General features: G+C 43.2%; 1 protein-coding gene across 1 annotated transcript in view; it reads right to left on the bottom strand.

Moving 5' to 3' along the window:
• FNDC1 (fibronectin type III domain containing 1) overlaps window positions 1-22,019 on the bottom strand; it is a 90,764-nt gene that overhangs the window by 6,483 nt on the left and 62,262 nt on the right. The window contains exons 13-18 of the mRNA XM_009325608.1: window positions 17,316-17,381; window positions 15,211-15,372; window positions 12,967-13,197; window positions 11,436-11,544; window positions 2,845-2,924; window positions 318-347 (exon numbers count right to left, since the gene is read on the bottom strand). Of these exons, the coding sequence (XP_009323883.1) occupies window positions 318-347; window positions 2,845-2,924; window positions 11,436-11,544; window positions 12,967-13,197; window positions 15,211-15,372; window positions 17,316-17,381 (678 nt within the window). The remainder of the gene's footprint in view (window positions 1-317; window positions 348-2,844; window positions 2,925-11,435; window positions 11,545-12,966; window positions 13,198-15,210; window positions 15,373-17,315; window positions 17,382-22,019) is intronic.

The following is a 22,019-nucleotide window of genomic DNA, read 5'->3' as shown; positions in this document are numbered from 1 at the left end:
GGCAACTGAAGGACACAGACACAGAAGCAATATAGTTTAGTGCTTATTACTAAGCAATTAAAGCTGTTGTACGAGGCAAAAGATGGGCCAAAATCAAGTGCTTATTCTAACATATCTTTACAAGATTCCTTTTCAAAGACCAAAATAAGGGGTCCTAAGACAGAAAATGTTTTGTGAATTAGCACAATGAATTACTACCTGTTCCTGCTTAAAACTGTAACTCAAACTGCGTGTTAATATGCTTCTAACACCTATATTGTAATTGTTTTGCACAGGTTTTATGCACTTCACGAAAGAAACAGCAGAATGAGACTTACCAGGTGGTCTGACAATGAGGAGGGGATTGTCTGGAAGAATGAAACAGATAAAAGAAATGAATATTTTGTTCCAACCCTTGTTTTATAATATGAAACATACAGTGTCACTCAGGAGAATGCCAGTTGCAGAGTAACTGCCTTTAGCAACATTATGAATGTGGGATTTATCTGTCTCATCAATTTGCAGAGCTAATGAGTGTTTGTTATTCCACTGTTTTTCTCAGTTGAAACTTGCCACAGGATCGTATATTTATTCTGATACTGTAAAAACTCTAATGAGATTAGTACCAAAGTTCAAAGCCAGCTCTGAAACAGATTTCCTCTTCTCAGAAGGTCCTCAGAGCAGGAGGACAGTTTCACCGTAGGCTTCTGAATATCACAGAATCATAGAATAGTTTGGGTTGGAAGGGTCCTCTAAAGGTCATCTAGTCCAACCCCCCTGCCACGGGCAGGCACATCTTCAACTAGATCAACTTGCTCAGGGCCCCGGCCAACCTGACCTTGAAGGTTTCCAGGGATGGGGCATCCACCACCTCTCTGGGAAACCTCTTCCAGTGCTTCACCACCCTCAGCATAAAAAATTTCTCCCTTATATCTAGTCTATATCTACCCCCCTTCAGTGTAAAGCCATTCTCCCTTGCCCTGTCGCAACAGGCCCTGCTAAGAAGTTTGCCGCCATCTTTTTTAGAAGCCCCCTTTAAGTACTGAGAGGCTGCAATAAGGTCTCCCTGGAGCCTTCTCTTCCCCAGACTGAACAACCCCAACTCTCTCAGCCTTTCTTCATGTAAGTTACACTTGCAGGCCTACCTTCCAAAGGGAAACGTAACCTACCTCTTGTATGCAAATCTCGGTCTCAGACATCCATCATGTTTAGTACAGTTGTTTAGTGGTATTCATAAATATGTGAAATTTATCATTTTAACTCTTTTTGTCATAGTGACAAAATTTTGGCAGGAGCCCCCTGGGCAGTGCAGGGTGCACTGTCCACTACCTCAGGAGCTTCTGCTCACTTGAAATACTCTCTTTTTTAAAGAAAAAAAGATGGAATAGGTGTGGAGTAAGGATAACAAAACAACATGATCTAATGCATTAGCTTGTCTGTATTCATTACGTTGCAGTTTCTGTCATCTCTTAACTAGCCCTCATGGCGCACAAAATACCTGAAGAAAAAGCAGGGTGCTTGTCTACCAATGGGGAAGAAAAATTCCAGGGAGTTTTTACAGTTTGATGAAAGAGAACAACAGTTTTCTGTTCTCTTGAGTGGGTTACCAGGGGTAAGGTCAAACATTTTCAATAAGCTGCTTGATCCTATGACGGCATTCTTTATTGAATATTCTCATCAGCTCAAATCTTTCAATTCCACTAGAAGAGCTATCTGAACAAACAATTTCTGTCTCTTCTGACCTACTCCATCACTGTAACTATACCATCTGGCTTTAGATTTAGCAACTGCTTTTGTACTTGTGCCAGCTGGAAAGCCACCTTTGGCCACATGACAAATGAAAGATCAGTGCTGCAAATAAAACTTTAAATTTGGTGGATTTAACCTGTTAAATAAAACTCACAAGGTAGCTGATTTTGGATAGGAAAACTAGGCATTCAGGCCCATATACTGGCATCCAGCTAATCAGCAAAACTCCCTGCAAGATACAGCATGCCGTATTTGTCCAATGTTAAACATTATGCTTGGATATATACTTGAGCTTCTTACTCCTTTAAAAAAAATCTGAATATGTTAAGCAGGACCATTTACTTATCTTGCATTTTTATCTCCCTTCTGTGAAGACTTACTTCCATGGTTCTTAATGGAGCTTCTGAAGCAAGCACTACAGGGTGAAGTCAAATGAGCAAAGGCAGAGACTGTGTAAACCCCATGTCGTCAAAAGGGCAAAATTTGCAAGAGACAACAGACCTTTCACTCAAGCAAAGACTGAAAAATTTCTCCTTTATTATTCAGTGGAGTCATTGGCCTCTGGCTCAATGGAAGAAGAAGAAGAAATGGGTAAAAACAGCTCATTTAACGTACTGTTTTTAGAAGGGGGTGTTGCCCTTGAATGCACTATTAGCCCTGTGAAAGAGCAGCATGCCTTGTCAAAAAAAGAACAGAGAACTTTGCCCGTCTGATGGAACAATTGTTTCCTATATTTCTTCCAGAGACAACCGTTTCCAACTGTTCAGCTGTTCACAATTAGGAAGCTAATTTACTAAATGTTTGGTTAATCTATCAAAGACATTAAACTTCCTATTGCTTCTGTATTGTTGAACATTAGTAGTCTTTTGTATTTTAAATTCAACTTCCTGTTCCCCTGAAGCTCACTTTAATGTCACTTATTTTTTCATAGTGGCATTAGGAGTGCATATTATTTTCCTAGCTTTACTGAAAACAAATAATTAGTCTAAAAAAAAAAATCTCAAAGCAGCAAGTTCAGGATAATCACCATTATTACTGTGCTGGTTTCAGTCATTGCCCCGCCACATCTGTTATTTGGAATTCAGTTTTGAAATGAAAATAAAAAGCAAAGCATACCAGATTCTGTGATAAATGAGACTGAAGAGCTAACGGGTCCATAACCAAAGGGATTCTTTGCTTGGACTTTAAAATAATACCTGAAACAAAAAGAGAGGGAAAATAAGATTAAAACATTGATTCCACTGCAATGGCTAAACTATACATAATACTAAAACAGGGTGAGAATCAAACCAGCAGAATTCCACTCAGTTCAGGTGTCCTTTGCATTAAATGGAGTTGGATACTGAGCCAGCGTATGAGCTGGCTGTTATAGACAAATTTCTCCTTTTTACAATTGCTCCCATGCATATTTTGGATCGTTTACTTATATCATCCCCCTCCCAAAAACCACACACAACTACATCCACTTCATACAAAACACGCAATAGCAATAGACTAAAAGTTGCAAGGAAATTAAATTCTGATCTCAGGAACAGTTTTAAACCAGATTAACTTCTACAAAAGCAGTGGTGTAAACTGCGGACTAAAACTGGATCAGATTTATATGAGATCAGAAGCTAAGCTTTTGACCTTTCTGTAAAAACTCTAGCAGCATTAAGATCACAATACTCGAGTACTATGAGAAAGCTTCACATGTTGCCTTATTGATTCCCCCAAAGTATTTAAATCACATGCTTAGCTCAAAGCATGACTTGCACTAGAATTCCACTCTTTGCTCGACAGAAGCAAAATTATGCTCACCCTTAGAGATGAATATGTGTAAGCACGTTTTTAGTTCATTTCCAAATAGGATGATTTTTAGTTGATGCCTACCCTGACATTTTTTCCCACAGATTAATGTTTTCTTCTTTCCCTTTTATCTTTATATCCAGTCCAACAGAAACCAATTAGAATGGAAGATTACTGTAAAAATTTCCAGCACAGCATTTTTAAAGTGCCTGAGTTTAGGTTCTCCTTTCTTGCCTGCTTGCTCAATTTCATTCTTGTAAAGAAATTAATTAAAAAAAAAAATACTGTGCCTCTGTAATATCCACATAGCATTTGGATCTTGATTTAGTCTCTCATCCAAAAGCAGACATCTCCAAAAACTCCATACATGACCCACATAACAGGGCAAGTGCTTACTTGCGGCGATGGTTGCCACTGAGCATGATTACCTCCCATGGCAATATCCCATCTGAGTGGCAGTCCTGATGCTCCTCAGCTGGTGAAAGTGAGCCTGCCCCATTAAAAACATCAGGTTGCTCTTGGTGGCAAAGCTCTCCCCATCCTGCACAGAAACCTGCCAGTGCTGCTCCGCTTGCATAGCCCACGCTGGGCTGAGACAGCATGGTTCATAGCAAAGGCGGTCTGATGCCCCTGGAAGCTATTGCCACCTGGCGCAGTTTACGCACCAAGCGTGGACACCATCCACATTAAAAACCTCACTCCCCTTTCTTCCCTTCTGTCCACAAGAGATGACAGTAGCCTTTGTAACATAAGAGTGTAACGTGGTTTAATGCCACGTAAGATGGTCATGCTTCACAGCCTACCAGGCAGCAGGAAAATTCAACACAATCCTGTTGCAGGAACTTTGCTGGTTTTAGTCTGCTACTCAATTTTTACTGTGTGCACTTTCCTGTACCATCAGATGTATCTGTTCCTCAAGGACTTAGCCACAGAGCAAGGCCTGGAGGTTGCCTGAAAGGACCCTCTCTGGCCTAAGCACCAGCTAAGCACATATGAAACTATTCACAATGATAAGCCAGAGGGGACCCGGTTGAACCAGCCCTTTTGGCAAAGGTGAGTATCTTTTCTCATTAAAAGGAATGCCTTTTTTCATGCAAAGTGAACTGTTTCGCCTCAAAATCAAACTGATCTCTATGAAAAGGCTGAAAAGTTGTGCAAATAACATCCACTTCTTCAGCAGAAGGGTGGCAGTCATGTGAATACCAGGTTTTGCCGTGAAGCAAGCCAGTTATCTCCAGGGTACGTGCCAGGGCATCTTCTTGTTCACTCCGTAAAAATTACAGGCAGGTCCTCTAGGTGAAATCAATGTGGAAGCTAGAGGAATTGAAATATTCTGGGCTTCGCCCGTGGCACAAGCTTTACCTCGTACCTGTGCCAGACCTGGAGCACATGCATGGTCAGACCCTCTGTGGGACACGTTGCCACCCCTGCATGGGGGACGTGCCCCCTGTCCCTGCTGTGTCCCACAGCTGACACCAGAAATTGGCTCCACTCCTGCTTTCTCCAGCCAGTTCTGCCTGTAATTAATGACTCTACGATGCTCACAAACGACTCACGGCTTTCTTTTAAAAAGATACACACACTGTGGCAAAAAGAAACCACGTTAAATAGCGAAATTCAGCAAGGCTGTGCTTTTTGGTCATGCCTAGCACAATCCTCTTGCTGGCAGAAATATTTGCCTGTGGTTTTAACTATTGACCTTGATTTCTTGACCACAGCTTCTGAGTGTTTAGCATAGCTGGAGAAAGAGGAGAGGGGGAGGCAAAAAGCCTCCCGTGTGCTCCTCTACTTCTGGCCACCCAAGTAGAGCACAGCAGCCTGACCATTGCTTTAATCCCCTGAGTTGCCAATGCTCTCATGGGACACCTGCATCCATCCACACCTCCTTCACCCACTCGCACCTTCTCCACCCGCATCAGGGCAGGAGCCGGCGGCACAAGGCTGACCACAGGGAATGGGACACAGGGCAGCGATTCCTCATGCTGGCTCCCGAAACGGCCACAACACAGCACCAAGCTGTACTGACTTAGCCCAGCACTTGGTGTAACTACTTCAGAAGAGCAGGAGAAAAATGTTTTCCAGCCCACATCTTTTCCGTAAAGCTTCAAAGCATAGTGAAAACATCTGTATGGATGCCTCACTTCCCACTGCATCCCAAGAGGTATAATTAGATACCACCTTTGCAACACAGTGGCACCTTCTGAACAACCCTCTCAATGCACTTAATACGTGTGTATTAATGCTAGCTTCAAAACATTCCCATGAGATACATTAAGTGCGACGATCCACTCTGAAATAGGGGAGAGCAGCCCAAGAACCTCGTGCACCTATTTAAGTGGGGAAAAACATGCAGTTTTGTATCTAATGCGTAATGCAGGAACTGATTACCTATGCAATCAGGGCAACTGTGCATTCAGGTGTCCTGTTACGTACATAGAAACCTGTCTGGGACACATGATTGTTCAAGTTGCCTGCCTGCCTGACTGGAAAAAACAGCAATGAAGTTATGAGTACATTTTTCTTCGCTAAATTGGAAAATTAGTTCCTAAGCCTTTATATACACAAGAAGCCTCTAGTCGTGCCAGAAAGAAAGCCAGGTCTCATGACTTGCTGACCTGTGATTTAAACATAGACGATGCTATGATTGCTGTATTAAGAATGCCAATAAAATAACGCAGTCAGGATATATTTCTTTCTCAGACATGACAAATAAAAAAGAAATTGCCAAAGCTTTTCTAGGTCCAGGCATCTGACATTTTCATTAGCCAGAATCCTTCAGCTGATGAATTTGCCAGGAAATCTCAAATCAGTATATCTCAGCTGTTCTTCATCACATAAATACATGAACAACATTTGTAATACATATGTTGATTGTGCTTTGATTACACATTGCTTAGGCAGAATTGCAATGAATTGTTACCAATAGGCACAGAAGAATCACAACTGCAATACCATGCAATACCGTTTGTTGTTCATTTTCAATACAGACAAGAAAAAAGCTTTTCCTTTTAAGAATAAACCTCCTTTAACGTTTTATATACCACTTCTACTGACGTGTCAAGAAAGGACATAGTAAACTGTAATGGGGCAATGAATATGTAATATTTTTATTCATTTAGACTATATGACTAATCGTATCACCATACCTGTCACTTGGAGCAAAATGATTTTATGACTTAATTCAAGGTGTCTCCCTTCTGTTGGAATTAAATAGCTGGCACTTGCAGCCACAAAATGAGATAATCACTCAGCATGCTAATTAGGGAAGCAGCTGTTTTTTAAAAAAATTAGTTAGTTGTAAAATCCTTTTTCCAGCCTCTTTGAAGGCATGCCTGCATGGACCCCCAGCCCCGCGCCCCATCCAGTGGCAGGCTGATGGCAGGATGCCAGCCAGCCGTGGGATGCACAGTGGCACCGTCCACACATGCTGCAGGTGTCAGGGCAAGGAGCCACAGCACCGCGACCACATGCCAGCCACAGGGATGGTGGGATGGCTCCTGCTGGACCTCCATCAGCTCTGGGTGAGAGCCAGGGTGGATGCGCAGAGGGTACACGCAGAGCACGCAGCTGCTGCCCGTGGGAGGGGAACTGGTGTGCCTGACCTGGTGTCTGGGAGGGAGAGACACGCGCTGCCTGGGAAGGGGAGGTGGAGAGCCGATGTGACAGCACCCCACAGACCCACTGCCCAGCAGGATCAGTGGATGAGGGGGAAAAGAGGCTGGAAGGGGGTCGGGAAGGACAGGCAGGTTTCCTCCCATGAGCACGTGGAGAGGGCAGCGGAGGCTGAAACCCTCCTCCTACGACTATACCATCCCTCCAGAAGAAAAACACATAAATCAGCTGCCTGCAGGTTCACAGGCTAGTGCAAAGTGTCTCTCTCCATCAAAAATGGCCTAGCACTACATCCGTCATGAATATTTACAACATAAGACGACACTAGAGCAGAGCTAGAAGAGGAGCTTCCTACACAGCTGGTGTGAGGTAGGTATGTGCCACACAGGTCTACCGCTTGCACAGGGCAAGAGTTTCATTGACATCTTACCTCTTTTGTGCTGCTCTGGTGATAACACAGCAGCCAGCTGTGGCTGATGCTGCTTGTTGGACATACTGCAGCTTTGCTTTAATGGAGATACAGAAAGGTCCCCAGAGTCAGAAGACCAGGCTGTTTGCAGTTGTGAGCCCTGAATAAATGTTTGAAAGCCTCCTATGAAATGCTCTGTACAACACTGGAATTGGTAGCAGGCACTGTGGGATCAAAATGTCCCTGGAGGGAACAAAAACCAAGTGGACAGGGAAGAAGATTTGATGAGACATGGAGATACCGTGGTAAAGGATGGTGTTTTAAATCATGAGACTACCTAGCCACTCCCATCAGGCACCGACACAGATTTCCTGCAAAAAGGCAGCAAAAAGCCTAACCATGCTCAAGAAGGAGATTGAAATGTTTATGGTGAGGATTATAATGTTTGTGACTGCAGGAGACTGGATTTAGTGGTTGAGCAGATGCTGTCTAGCCCTTTGCATCAGTCTTCTGTGACGGCTGAGAATTAAGGTTAGGAAAGGGACATTGTCAAGACTGCTGTTTTTAAGATTTAATAAGGTTTAAAGTAATTTTAGCGTTTACATTCACATGTCACAAGGAAGCAGCTCATGTGCCCACTGAAGCTGACCAGAGTTTTGCTAATGGAAAAACCTCCACTTCTCAAATGGAGGTTAGACCAGGCCTCAGAAGAAAACTTATGACATGGGTTAAACATAGACTTCTACTTTGTTTGCAAAACCTAAACACCGGGCAGACGTTTTCCAGGATATATTGACAGCTTCAAATCTTCTCTGGGGCTAACTTCTGCCAAGATGCCAACCCGTTTCTGACACGCTGTGCACGCCACAAGATTGCATCACCAACAGCCCCCTCATGGGACACCCAGCAGTCAACAGCATCTGCATACAGTAAATCTGACTTAATCAGAGATTTCTCACAAAATGCACTAACAATGCAAACACTAAATTTTTAGACTAACTTCAGATTTCATGCTGTATTTTCTTAGTTAGGCATGGGGTCTTTTCCCAGTGGTTAGGGAGTTATTTTTAAGACAAAAAATATGCAATCAATTCAGTCTGTGGATTTGGAGAATGTAAATGAGATTGGCCGATACACACAATTTCTCTGTTGTAAAGAACCCTCCTTCTCCACCACAGACCCCACATGAAGCCTTTATTGCCTCCACAAAGCATACAACAGAGGCCAATGGATTATACCATTCTTCAGGAAGATGCTGGGGAAATAATATGCTTAAAACAAATAGCACTTGCTTGAACCTCCCTACTTTGAAACAGAACTTTAATATTTGACATGGGAGTTACTAGGTTCATGGAGATGCATGAACCTATAACCTTGCTGTTCCTATAACTCCTAAAACTCCATTCAAATACAGCCAAATTGTGACCTTCTGAAGCCTGGAGTTAATGTACGTCTCAGCATATGTATCACAGGTTGGCAGCTCAATTCCTACCAATTCCCCTGCACTGAGCGTGGCCAGGACAGCAGCTGCAGGGCTCCTGGGGGCTTTCACTGCAACCATTCTTTCTGGTGACCTGGAGCCCTTGAGATGTTGGGCACGAGAAGCAGAGAGCTATCATTGGCCTTCAACACTGTCCTTGGGGCAGCAGGAGAGGGAGATTTGACTGAAAGACAATGAAGAGGTGAGGAGCTGTGGCTGGGAGGTGGAAACGGCAGAGAAGTAAGAGATGGAGAAGCCTGGCCAGGGGAAGCTGGGGCATACAGGCAATGCCTCCCTGGCCTGTGTGGACGACACGATGAGAGTGGAGGAGCAAAAGCTGGTGAAGGGAAAAAGGGCTGGGGATATACAGGAGTCTGGGATGTGGAGGTAGGAACTGGGACTAGTGGCAGGAGGAGAGATGTTTAGGGAAAGGGTGTCCTCAAGTCACAAGGATGTGGACGTACAAAGGCAGGAGGGTCTGCACCTGCTTCCCTCACTATCTAGGAACAGAGTTTAGGAGACCTCAGACCTCTTCCATCTTGTTATAACAGGTGAAACCCACAGGAAAACTGTGCCCCATCCCTCCCTCCATACATTCGTAACAATGTTTTATAACAAGGGCACTAGCAGATGCAGAGCATACAATTGCAGCTCTCTACTGTGCAAGTAATATTGCTTTAATGCACCATGAACCACACTAAAGGACTTGCACTGAGGTCTAAATTATTAATCTTCAGAATAGGTTGCCTTTTTTTCTCACTTGGATATGTAAGAAAAAGCCTCATGAAGCGTGTGACTGACAGCACTGTAGACAGAACAGGAGAGGATAAGATGGCACAAAGTTTTTCCTGTAACATCTTATTTCTGGTTTTTTAACTCTTTGGGTGTCCTGTGTGTGCTTATCCTGCCTCTCCATACACCTTTTGCTTGCTCATTTCCCAGGTCTTCGATGCTGCAGGTGTCCTCCGGTGGATGTGTCCCTGGTGCACCTGCCTAAGGAACTGCTGCTGAAGTCGCTCCAGTGCTGGCTCTCCCAAAGAGATGCCATGTCCTCAGAACTCTTTGGTTGGAGGGAAATCTCCGGGGAGGAGGCAGGGGAGCAGCGCCTCCTTCTTAACACACACTGTGATTTCTTGGTGCTTGGATGTTTCAGGGCCAGCAGGAGCAACTGCAGGGGCAAGGCGTGTGTGAGTCTATGCTAACATCAGGGCTGTGCGGAGAAGCACTGTAATGCGGTCAGAAAAAATATGCCTGGTCATATTTGAGACCTAAATGCTACACTGCACTGACTTTTTGTAATTTATTTATTTTATCTTATTTTATTATTTAATCTATTAAGATTCTAGATGAAGGTCATGCTCAAACAACTCTCTGTTTTCTCGGTTGAGGCGCTCAATCAACTGCTTTTAACCCACAGAACCTTCCCTTCGTCTATAAATCGTCTTGGAAAGAAAAGATACCTGAGGTGACACCGTTTCTGTCTTCTGTGTTGCCCTGGCACAAACACTCTGTGCCTGTCCTAGGAGTGGATGCTCTGACCTGTAGCTTGTCATCAAGTGAGGCATGCTAGTCCCAACCCACAATCCCAGTGCATCTCCCACGTTACCAAATACTTAAGCAACACCTGCCACCAGTGCCTAAGAGACTGTAGTCATCAGCACGTGAAGAGCAATCACCTAGCCCAAGGCAGCACCAAAAGTACTTCAGACTCAGAATTTGAGAGAAAAGTATGAGAGACACCGAGCATCTGTCAAAAGAAGTAATTTTAATGTAGTTCCTTTGTGGCCATTTACTTTCCACCCAATTGCCATGAATTATTCCAATATCACACAAAGCATGCATTCTCGTTCTGCCATTTCAGTGAGATTTTTTGCAAGATAAAGACGTAAAGCTCCTGCCAGGCTGACTTCTGAGCAACTGCCACGGCCTCATTATATGTCACCAAGCCTTCTCTTCCAGCACAACTCATGTGAACAGACAGCGAAAACAGACCAGAAAGCGGCACCTTTCCCCACCAGCCCTTAGGTATCAAATCTTGGCCACATCAGTACATGGGAATTGCCACATCACAACACACCAAGGGTATACTTTAGTATACTCTTCCCCCAAAATTTGATTCAGGTATGCATAAGACTAGAAAATGCATTTTTAAAACAAGATTTTCTCTGTTACTGATAAGTGGTTTTATATACACAAACATATATGCATGTACACACAGTCATCTGCTCCAGGGTTAATATGGTAAAGATATCATGTAAGTAGCTGTGCGATTTATAAAACAATTTGCTGTCAAACAGAATGAGTAAAATCTAGATAAGATGTAAACATTTACGCTAAGGCCAAGAAAAACGATTGACAACTCCCAAAATTTGTTTTACTTCCCTAACAGAACTGAAGAAGAGTGGATGAAATCCTTACCGTGTGTTGGGCTTCAGGTTCTCAATTGGCAAATGAGTAGTCCCTGCAGTCCTGGTTGACCACTTATTCTTTAAAAAGTCATCATAGGATGCACTGTAAACCAGATAGCCTGTAAACAGGAAAGACAAATAGTTGTGAGGATTCTAAATAAATTTTAAATAAATGTTATCCCTAGGTGTCGTGGTAGATTTATGGGTTAAAAGGAGTGGAAGCATCTTTGAATATGCAAGTGATTAGATGTTTAACTCTCCTGGAAAATCCCAGGCTACGAGAATTTCCTGTCATTAGCTAATAATGATGGAGCATTACATCAGAGGATGGTACCCAGGTGCGAATTCTGATTTAAAACACGGTGAAGGCAAAAAGATGACAGGGGCAACCCATTCACTGTTTTAAGTGATACACTGACTGTGCAGAAACTAATACAGTTAGAAACACCAGGGGGTTTTGGGGGGGAAAAAAAAAAAAGTAATGCAAACTGTGCTCGGTAAGGTACTGGATCAACAGCCTTGAAGAACGAAACGCTGTGGGACAGACACCACATGGCCTGTTCGAGTGCCACCTCCTCCCTTCCCAATCATTATTGCTGCTTTGGCTCTGCCAGCTCCCACCCCTCTGCCATGGCTGTCACCCGCAGAGCTGGGCAAGGCTCCTTGAAAACTGGACGTTAGCACCAAAGCAGTAGCCTTTTCCAATGCTTACTTCAGATCTTTTGGGTCCACTGACAAACAAGGGTTGATTAATTTCTAAAATATTTTGGTTATTTCCTCTAGTGTTTTTCCAGCAACTTTTGAGATTCATTCTTGAAGTCAGATGGGCTTCTCTCTGCCTCTCAAAAGGTCTAAGGACATTAAAGAAGATCTAATTGAATACATTTGTTTAACATATTTCCCATCCCTGAACCTCACTTGTCAGACTGATATTTGAACAAAATTTCAGTAAAACAAGGTAAGCATAGCCTGAGCCACAGACTCCACTGGAGATAATCGACTCTGATACATTCTTTTCCTACAAACAAAGCGGACTAGAAGACCGCCAAGCCAGAAGTCCCGCTACAGGCAGATCGCTCCTGTAACCATGCTCACAGCCAGGCAGGACCCAGACCGCCTCCAGTCACGCAGTCACCTTTGCTCGGAGTGGACTGAAGCCGAGTGTAAAAGATGCTCCCAAGGCAGTCTTGGGAGGTGCCTGCAGTGGAGCTGAGGGCACTACCTGGGGGCAGAAGTGCTCAGCTGAACAAAGCGCTATCACAGCTACCATCCAGGTGACAAGCGGTGCCTTCAGAACCACTGGCACAAGAACAGCACCAAAATCTTGAGATATCTGGACCAACATGGGCTGGTCAGTCTGGCGCTGAGGGACGACAGAGGGACCTTTCTCGCTCCTTAGAAAGTAGCTCACCTCCCTCAGAAAATTGCAGAGGAGTGAGAACTTTATGAGCTGTTGGCTCAGTTTAAGGTAAAAATGGTCATTTAAGAAAACCTTCCCCTTCCCCACTACCCCATGAGGAGAGCAACCCTCAGGAGAGTACCTGTTACCATGTCCCCTCGAGCAGGTTTGGCCCAGTCCACGATGACAAAGGAGTGACAGCCTTCAACTGCCACAACAGTGATGTTGTGAGGGGCTTTCAGGGGACGCAGATCTTTCTCTCTGAGGTCATTAGGGATGATTTCATCGAGGCTCTCCACTTGGAAGTGCTCTAGGGCCTCTGTCAAGGAGCAGGGGGCTGCTGGATCTTTGTTGAGATAGGTCACATAAGGAGCTGGAAGAGACAGGGAAGGGTGGCGTTTAGTTAGCAGTCTGTAGGTACCACAGAGCAGCACACAGGCTGGCAATTTCCTGAAAGGAAGAGAGTCAAGTTTTGTGATGCATTTTAAAATTCCTCCCCTTCCAGCCCAGAGATGGTTCACTGCTGCCAACAAAACATGGCTCGCACTCAATTTGATTGATGAGCAGGGGGAATGGGATGCCAATATTCAGGTCTACCCCACACTCACAACTGTACCCAACTATGCAAAGACAGAAGGATCGCCTTTGCTATGAGAGGAAGAAGAGAGTTGTCTGACTGCAGGACCCTCCGCATGCTACCACCAGCTGCTCTGGAATGTGGGGTGAAAATGTCACCCAAACTCTCTGCCTTTCCACACATGTGAACAGATCCTTGCCAGGGCCTTAGATCGTCTAAGACTTTAAGGGTCTAAGTGGTTGGTTCTTACACAAACATCCTGAAGCTGGAATGAAACAACAGAGGGAACAAGAAGAGTAATTCCAAGGTGAAGTCCAACCAGGTTAAATGAAGGGATTATTGCTGTGGTCCCCTGGGTACTAAGGGACCAGGAGTCATGAGTCCCTACGTTCCAAGCATGTGCTCCCAACCTGTAACTTCTATTTTTAAAAGCTTTATACTAACTGGAATTGCACTTCAGTTCAGGAAAAGATTAAACCATCTTTTTATTGCCTTAAAAGTCACTGTAACATTCAAAGCAAGGACTATAAAACTCACTTTGGAAATGTTTATTCAGTTGCAATAATACAATTCATTGAAATGGTAATATTATTTCCCTAGTGCCTTGAAATGTTCATAAACCAACATTTCTTGGTTTATCTTATTGGATTTCATGCCCTAAAGGGATTTTTTCCAGATCTTGCAATGAAGTTAATTTTAACCTCTCCAGCTAAATGAATCAAGAAGCACTGACAGCGAGAGACCCGAACAGAAACATCATGAAACTGTTTGGTCAGGGAAACTGAAGATGCACTGGAAAAAGTCTTGGCATATATAAAAACAAATCTTTTACTCCAGCAGCAGAGCTCCACTCTAAGCCATGTGAAGCTTGTGGATATTAGAAGGGAAGGCAAGACATGAGTCAAAGCTAACTCTCCATCCCTTGAACTCCCATCTGAAATACCAGGTGAGCCAGCAGCTGACCTGACCTCAGTTCAAATGCCAGAGATTTGTAAAGGGCTGCGGCGAGGTCACCAGTCTGGGGTAGAGGCTGGAATGCAGTGCCCTACCACCTCCAAATCCCTCTGGTCTGGCGCCCAGCTGCTTCTCTGAAAAAGAAGTAGAGCAGCTCTGAAGTCAGAGCTGCAACACCTACCTACACACTTGAATGGTTTGCATACACAGGAGCCAGCCTCATGGCTCATGTCAATTTATTGGGGGTTCCTTTACCAAGTTCCTTCTACAGAGCAAAGGTACAAATAGCAAAGTCAAATTTATCTCTATTGGTTTTACATTTTGGAAAGTTCATATCCAAAATACCATTCATTCCTTAACTTTGGAACACACCTTTGACATACATGCTTGTGCAAGGTGGGTGAAATCACTGGGGTTGCATGGGTCAGTAGAAAAGAACTAGGTCCCCCAGAGCAAGACTCATACCTACAAGGAGACTTGCACTGATTGAACTACTGGTGTGAACTTAAAATGATGCAGTTGAGCTGAACTGAGCACCAGAGTAGACACTCTTGCTCTCTTACCGACTTCAGCTAAACCGAACACAATGCAGAATACAAAGCAGAGCACTTACTGAAAGAGTACAAAGAGGTTTGCACTGCTTCAGCAAAATCGGTATGGGTCCACACATGAAGCATCGAAGCTATGAACAAAGTACTGCTGTTTGTGTTTCCAAGGCGGCAGTCCTTACAAGGACCACACACTAGTCTGTTGGACGTATTTTCACAATGGTCTCAGCTTAAGGGCTGACCTTGCTAGAATGAGAATTCTTTGCAGCACACGTAGTAAGCTACATAAACCAAAGTACATCCTTACCAGTGAACCGTTTCTTCCCAGCAATATCATATTCTGACACAGGGCCGGTGCCAACAACACTAGTCTCCGGATAGACAACTTCCGATTCTGTCGTTGTAGAAGCAGTGGTGGTGGTGACAGTGGTGGTGGTTGGTGGCAAAGTGCTCTCAAAAAACTCGTAGTCTTCAGAGGAAACATAAGATGAAAGTGTTAGCTTGCTTCATGTTATTTTGGCTTAACTATGAGAAGGGAAACATTTCTGTCACCAGCCACAGTCCCAAAGGAGTGCCACGCACCCTGCCCTCGCTGCCGCACACTCCTTACAGGCCTCTAAGTCAGGGTCGGTCACATCTCAGCTTTGCAAGGGTTTCTACCAAACTGAAGGACAGTGAGCACAAAGTCTTTGCCTTAGAATACAAGTGTTGTTGCTGATTTAGACCTCGCTCACACAGGTAAAAAGCATGACAATAAACAAATGTATTCATACAGCAATATCCTGAACGTGCTTCATCTGCCACCTCACCCCCAAGAGAAGACCGCACAGTAATTGAATCCCTGGCCACAGCCCTCAGATGCCAAAGGAAGGAGATAAGGGAGTGAAAAAATGGCTTTTTAAGAAAACTCTGTGTTGTTATTCTAAAATGCTAGAGCTGGTTCATACTGCTCCTAAAGCTTCCTGCAACTTAAGAGGCATGGAGTCTTGCTGTTCACGGTCCCATTAGGGCAACGAGGGAAGGCAAACTGGCCCACATGAATCTCCTGATATTCAGTCCTCCTTGATATTCAGTCCTATTAAATCCAGTGCTCTTTGAAAAGCTACTGCACTACCAGCTTGACACACAAAATGAAGGGAAATAAGCATTTGGCATCCCTGCCGCATCCTCATACAGGCTGTGGGACTCGGCTCATGGCTTTGAGTGTTTTCTGCTTAAACTGCTAAAGCATTTGTTTTCTGCAGGTGACCTGCACCTAAGGGGAGGCCTGGCAAAAGACCTGTGCACTGAGGATATTCTGCTTCACGAGGATGTAAGGAACATGGGATGTAGGACCTGTGCAGTTTTTAGTTCATCCTCTCCTCCCCACATTCTAAATGTTGGCCTCAGTATGAAGTGATCAGAATAAAAAGCACAAAAGACTATGATATCTTCCTCTCAGCTGCTGCACTCTCTTCTTAAATGCTTTTCTGTTGTTGGTGGTGGTTTGACTTAAGTTCCCAGCACTGCATCCACAAAGAAAAAACTTTTATTATTCTAGAGCCATAAATTCTACTAAAAAGCTTTCAGTTTAACAGAGGTCTATACTTATCTGCTTTAATATGCGGGGGTAGGAGCAGAAATCTGAGGATTAAAAGGAGCAGAACATCAGAAGTCAGTGATGGCAGAAAGTGAATGCTAGTTCCAGTAACTGAGAATTTGTATTCCCTATGCAAACTTATAATGAAATGCTGGGACTTGAGGCTTCCTCCTCAGCTAAGTTTTGTGTGTCCTGGATTATAATATCAAGATGGAATGAATATAACTCTGCAAAAATCTTTCCCTCTTCTCCTTTTATCTGATTTCAAATGTCTTTGATTTAAATTCCACATGAGTTCAGCAGATTAATTATTTTATATGTATCTCATTCAGTATGAGCATGTTTAAGTCTAAATGCAAACTACACATCAAAAAAAAAGATTAAAAAAAAAAATTCACAGTGCTGTAGAGTGCTAAAAACTCACTAAGGTATTTCAAGTTTCCAGGGCTCAGATGTTATTTGGATTTTCTGTTTTAGAAGAGTTCATTGACTTTGACTGGGCTGGAGTTAGAAGTTGTACTGGAGAAAATAAATCTAGGATTGAAGCGGTGACTGTATGACCCAGCTCTGAACATGATTTATTTCCACAATAGGTTCCTGTTAGATTGCAGAACCGATAGAAAGGGACTTTCATATCCAGAAACAGTTGCCTTTGCACCCTTGCTCTTCACGTGTGACGCAGGACTCTGGAAAGCTTTTCCAACTCACCACTGCTTACTTAAGCTCCTATTCACCAACCTGCCCCCTCAAACCCAATTTCAAAGAAAGAAGACAGGGGAAAAAACCAACCCCAAACATGCCACTTGCAACAGACTTTTACAGTTAAACAGTACCATCATCATATATCACATATGCCTCTGGAGTTGCTGTCACATCTGAATCCAGTCCTGAGAACGTATCTATTGAAGGAGAAAGAAAAAATGCTGTAAGAATTCAATGGTCTCATGCCTACCCTCCGAGTAAAATACTTCTGGAGTAAAGTTTAAAATAAAAATCTTTAGCCAGTTGATTTGTAAAGAAATAAGATAACTGCCTAGTTTCCAGGTAACGGTGACAGTCCGCTCTGCATATTTAGAAAAACAGATGAGTAACTGCAGTAGCCAGGAGTTTTGCTGGGGAAAAATGGGTTCAGGGCTGCTACTCAAAATTGAGAGTAATGCACCTTCCAGGAGCTCTGCCCCAGGCCCCAGCAGCTCTGGAGCAAAGGCAGGCTGCCAGCAACTGCATAATGCTCAGGTCAGGATTTGACAATGTTTTATAGTCTCAGGAGCAGCAAATGTGAGAAATTCATATGCAAAAAAACAACCAAGCAATTCAAATAAACTGAAAACTTCTATTCAAATATTTTTGCGGGGGAATAAAAATCAAACAACCCACAGAGCCAGGACATTTACAGACTGTGTCTATGCTAGCAAGTAATGCAGCCCAAAAGGAATGGATTTGTAGAATGAAGTAATTGGTGCTGGATTTTCCGGGGTTTTACTCTGTGCTAACTCTAGTCTGATCCTGTGGACTGAATGCCCATTACAGGTTGGGGCACATACATGTCATCCTGAAGCACTGCTTCTGCTTTAGTTTCATCCAACAGGAATTCAGTTTGTGCACACCAAGATTGCTCCACAATGCAAATGAAAGCATAGCAAGAAGAGATGATTGTGAGGTGCATATCAAAGACACTCTCCCGATCCACCCCAAAAACCAATGCAAATGCACCCACAGACTTCCCAGATGCCTACCCCTACATATTATCTCAGTATCTCTGCAGGTCATGCATCCAGCACCAGATAGATACATCAACCACCAGGTACCTCATCTTGTGAATCCTGGAGGCTTCCCTGCACGCTCTGAGAAATGCATTCCTCCACATATTATTCAGGGAAGCCAAAGAGTACACAAAGCTCAGATTAGCCATGAAAAGCAATGCAAACAAAGCAAAAGCATTGTGCTGGAACCCACTGCAGGCACAATCAGAAGTCTTCAATGAAATGCTGGGGCTGGGGAGAGGCCAGTTTGTGAACAAGGACAAGAGAAAGAGAGCTTTGACCTCACGATACTACACAGAAACTGGTAATGTTCCTGTAACACTTGATATGAAAGCAACAATGTTATTTCTACTAAGCCAGTAATAGAATCACAGAATCATAGAATAGTTTGGGTTGGAAGGGACCTCTAAAGGTCATCTAGTCCAACCCCCCTGCCACGGGCAGGCACATCTTCAACTGGATCAGGTTGCTCAGAGCCCCGGCCAACCTGACCTTGAAGGTTTCCAGGGATGGGGCATCCACCACGTCTCTGGGAAACCTCTTCCAGTGCTTCACCACCCTCAGAGTAAAAAATTTCTCCCTCTTATCTAGTCTAAATCTACCCCCCTGTAGTTTAAAGCCATTCCCCCTTGTCTTGTCGCAACAGGCCCTGCTAAAAAGTTTGCCCCCGTCTTTTTTATAAGCCCCCTTTAAGTACTGATAGGCTGATAAGTACTGATTAAGTACTGATAATACAAACAATGCAAAATTTCAACTGCCAATGTCAAATAGTTCACAAAGATAATCTGAATGATACATTTTCATTTTGCAGGTATTTTATTTAGAACCAACAATTGTTGTGCAAGACTGATTTTTTTTCTACTACAATAAGTTTATTTTAAATACACAGTAGTGATTTTAATGCCAAAATAAGCTTTGGAAACACAGGAAATGGGTTAATTCTTGCCAGACTTTCATATAGCAAAATCTGACATTTTCTCACGGTAGACTTCTGCAGCCACTCTTCAGGAGATCATCCACTTGGAAGCCACTTGACTTCTCTGAGGGCAGTCAGTGACAAAGTAGATCCTTTGCCGAATTCTGCAGATCTTCTCACCACAGTTGGCCAGCATCAACCAATGTCTATAATGTATACACTTACCTTTGACTACATCCAAGTAAACAAGAGGCTCAGATATGCAGAAATTTGAAGTCCTTCGTGGGCAGACTTCAACTCATTCACACTTATTAGCTAGTCAGCCTTTGGCCTACGTACAATCCAGCAAAAACAAATTTTATCTTCTGTTTTTGTACTTGTTCAGTCTCTTCTACTTCACTGTCTGTGCTTCTTTAGCATTAGCTGTGGCATGGCGATGATAGGGGTATTTCCCAAAAGACCTCTCACTTTATAATTTTCTGTAGGTACACCAGCTGCAGTTCTCCAGCTTGCTCCATCTCTTCACTGCAGCTCTTCAGTGAACCCTGCCTGCACCAAATGAGGCTAAGCCTTGCTGTGACCGCTTGCCGTAGTCTTTTAGCATCTGTAAGGACAGTGGACTGTGCAACCATCACTGGATTTCAGCACACGTAACACGTGGTTAAGACTCCACCTTTTTTCTTCCTTGTGAGTTCATGAAAAAAGTTCAGCTGATTTCACTGATAAATCACGCTTGTGTGGCCAAACTCCTTCTTGAAAGTTAAGGACTGCTGAATCTAGTGAAATGTTGACAATAAGTTCTGCTGGGTTGAGCAAAAATCCTGCCAGAGAGTAAGCGAATTTACTAAAGTTTAAACAGAACATTTGGTGGTGGGTTTTGGCGCTTGCAGCCCCTGGCTGTTTGTGAGCAAAGCCCTTAGCTACAAATATCAAGCTTTGGCAGAAAAAGTATTTCATTAAATGATCTGGAGTATTTTCCAGACTCAGATTAAAGGGAAAGACAACATAAAAATATGGTTTGGAAATGGTCAAAGGAAAACTGCATTAAAGGTTTTGATAGTTCAAGTAGTAGTTGTTTATCCCTCTTGAAATAGACACTGCACTTGTTAAACAAAAGCAGCCATCATTAAATAAATACCACAAAGATGCTTTCTCTCCAAGCAAGTTCCTCTGTGGAACAGGCAGGTTGTTTTGCTGCATTTGTCAAATGTTGAAGCAGGTCACCAGGATGGAAAAAAAAAAAAAAAAAGGAGAAGATCAAGAAAATCCTAATTACTCTTCAGAGAAACTTTCATAATTGCCAGGTAGAGACTAATATTGCTCAAGCTATATAGCAGGTAAGAAGCAGAAATCCAGCACCATCTTGTCCTTTCAGTCTTCCACTGTCATGCGTTTGCAGACATACTGTTGAAATGCCAGACAGTTTAGGAGTGACTTAGGGCCATTCTCATTGAACACGCAGCCTGTGTAAAAAACTAGTTTTCATTCATGCCTCTAACAAAGTTCAAGGATTCAGCAAGCTCATCTGGTAGAAGGCAAAAAAACCAAGCAGAATGTTTTTAAATGTTCATAAAATCACATGAAAATTCCCCAGCCCACAACTCTGCTAAAAATAATACTGCAAAGCTTTTTCTTGTTCTGCCTCTGGAGCCTATGCTCAGATTAACCCAGTTGTATTTCATGATCTCTTACTGTTCTTATAATATGTATTCTCAGAAGAGGTCCTTCACGTATCAAATAGCACAGGCCATGCCTGGATATAAGCAACACTTAAGGTAAGCAAAAGGAGCTGGTGGGAGTGGGAGGGACTCTAACTCTACCAAAAATCATGGTTCCCTTTAGGCAACTTTGAAAATACCAGGGTGACCATATATAACAATATTTATAACACTTTTGTAAATACAATTAAGAACAATGAAATCACCACAGGGAAAACCAAAAATCTTCAAAGAAATATTTAACGATGATGGTCATTTTTATATACATATGTTTGTGTGTGTATATGTTTGTGTGTGCATATGTACATATGCAAGCACGCTTCTATAAATACACACTGTCAAACATCAGGCTAACTGTTAGATAAATATTAACACTATGAATCATTGTAATTCCACCTGTACAAGGCACTAACATCTCTGACTCATTACTTACCCAGGGTAGCTGGTAAGGGAATTTTCAGTCTTCTGCTTCTGAGATCCTTTCCAAAGATGCCATCCTTAGACTCACTGTGAGTTGCTGAAGCCACATCTTTCCATATCTCTGCACTCTTCAAAGCGATAGTTCAGCTTCCTAGGCCATGGTTACATGACCTACTTGTAAATCTACTTTGGCTTCAGAAATACAGGTGTATGGGGGAAAGGTAAGGGGGTTTCATTACTCATTAAAACTGGCTACTGCAGTTGGCAGATGTCTGACTGCCAACCTGTTGTTTAGGTTATGGCCATGCTGCTCCTGCCCATTTGTAGACTGAGTTGGGGATTACCTACAAATGGAATGGATAACGACTACCATGGTGCTCCCTGATCTGGTTTTGCAAAATAAGCAGCTAACTGGTTTGCAATGCAACATTCAGGTGATGAAAGGGTAAAATGCAGTAGGAACAGGCTCAACACGCAAAGACTCTAGCGCATTTATATTTGTTTACTTTGGATTTCAGCTTGGCACCACATCCTAAGCTTGTATAACTGCAACAGGGAAGTAATGACCTGCACCGACACTGTTTCATATTTTCAGATGAGAAAAAAATCAGTGTACAACTCTCTGCCTTATCTGTGCAGAGACAGGGTTGTCTTTCCCCAGCTTCATCCGTGCTTGCTACATTCCCTGCTAGACAATCTCTATCTCCGAGGGCTGGCAAA

The sequence above is a fragment of the Pygoscelis adeliae genome, unplaced genomic scaffold (genome assembly GCF_000699105.1).
Source record: "Pygoscelis adeliae isolate BGI_AS28 unplaced genomic scaffold, ASM69910v1 Scaffold300, whole genome shotgun sequence".
In the NCBI taxonomy this organism is placed as follows: Eukaryota; Metazoa; Chordata; class Aves; order Sphenisciformes; family Spheniscidae; genus Pygoscelis; species Pygoscelis adeliae.
The sequence above is the reverse complement of the archived record's forward strand: the minus strand, read 5'-3'. Positions and strand labels throughout refer to the sequence as shown.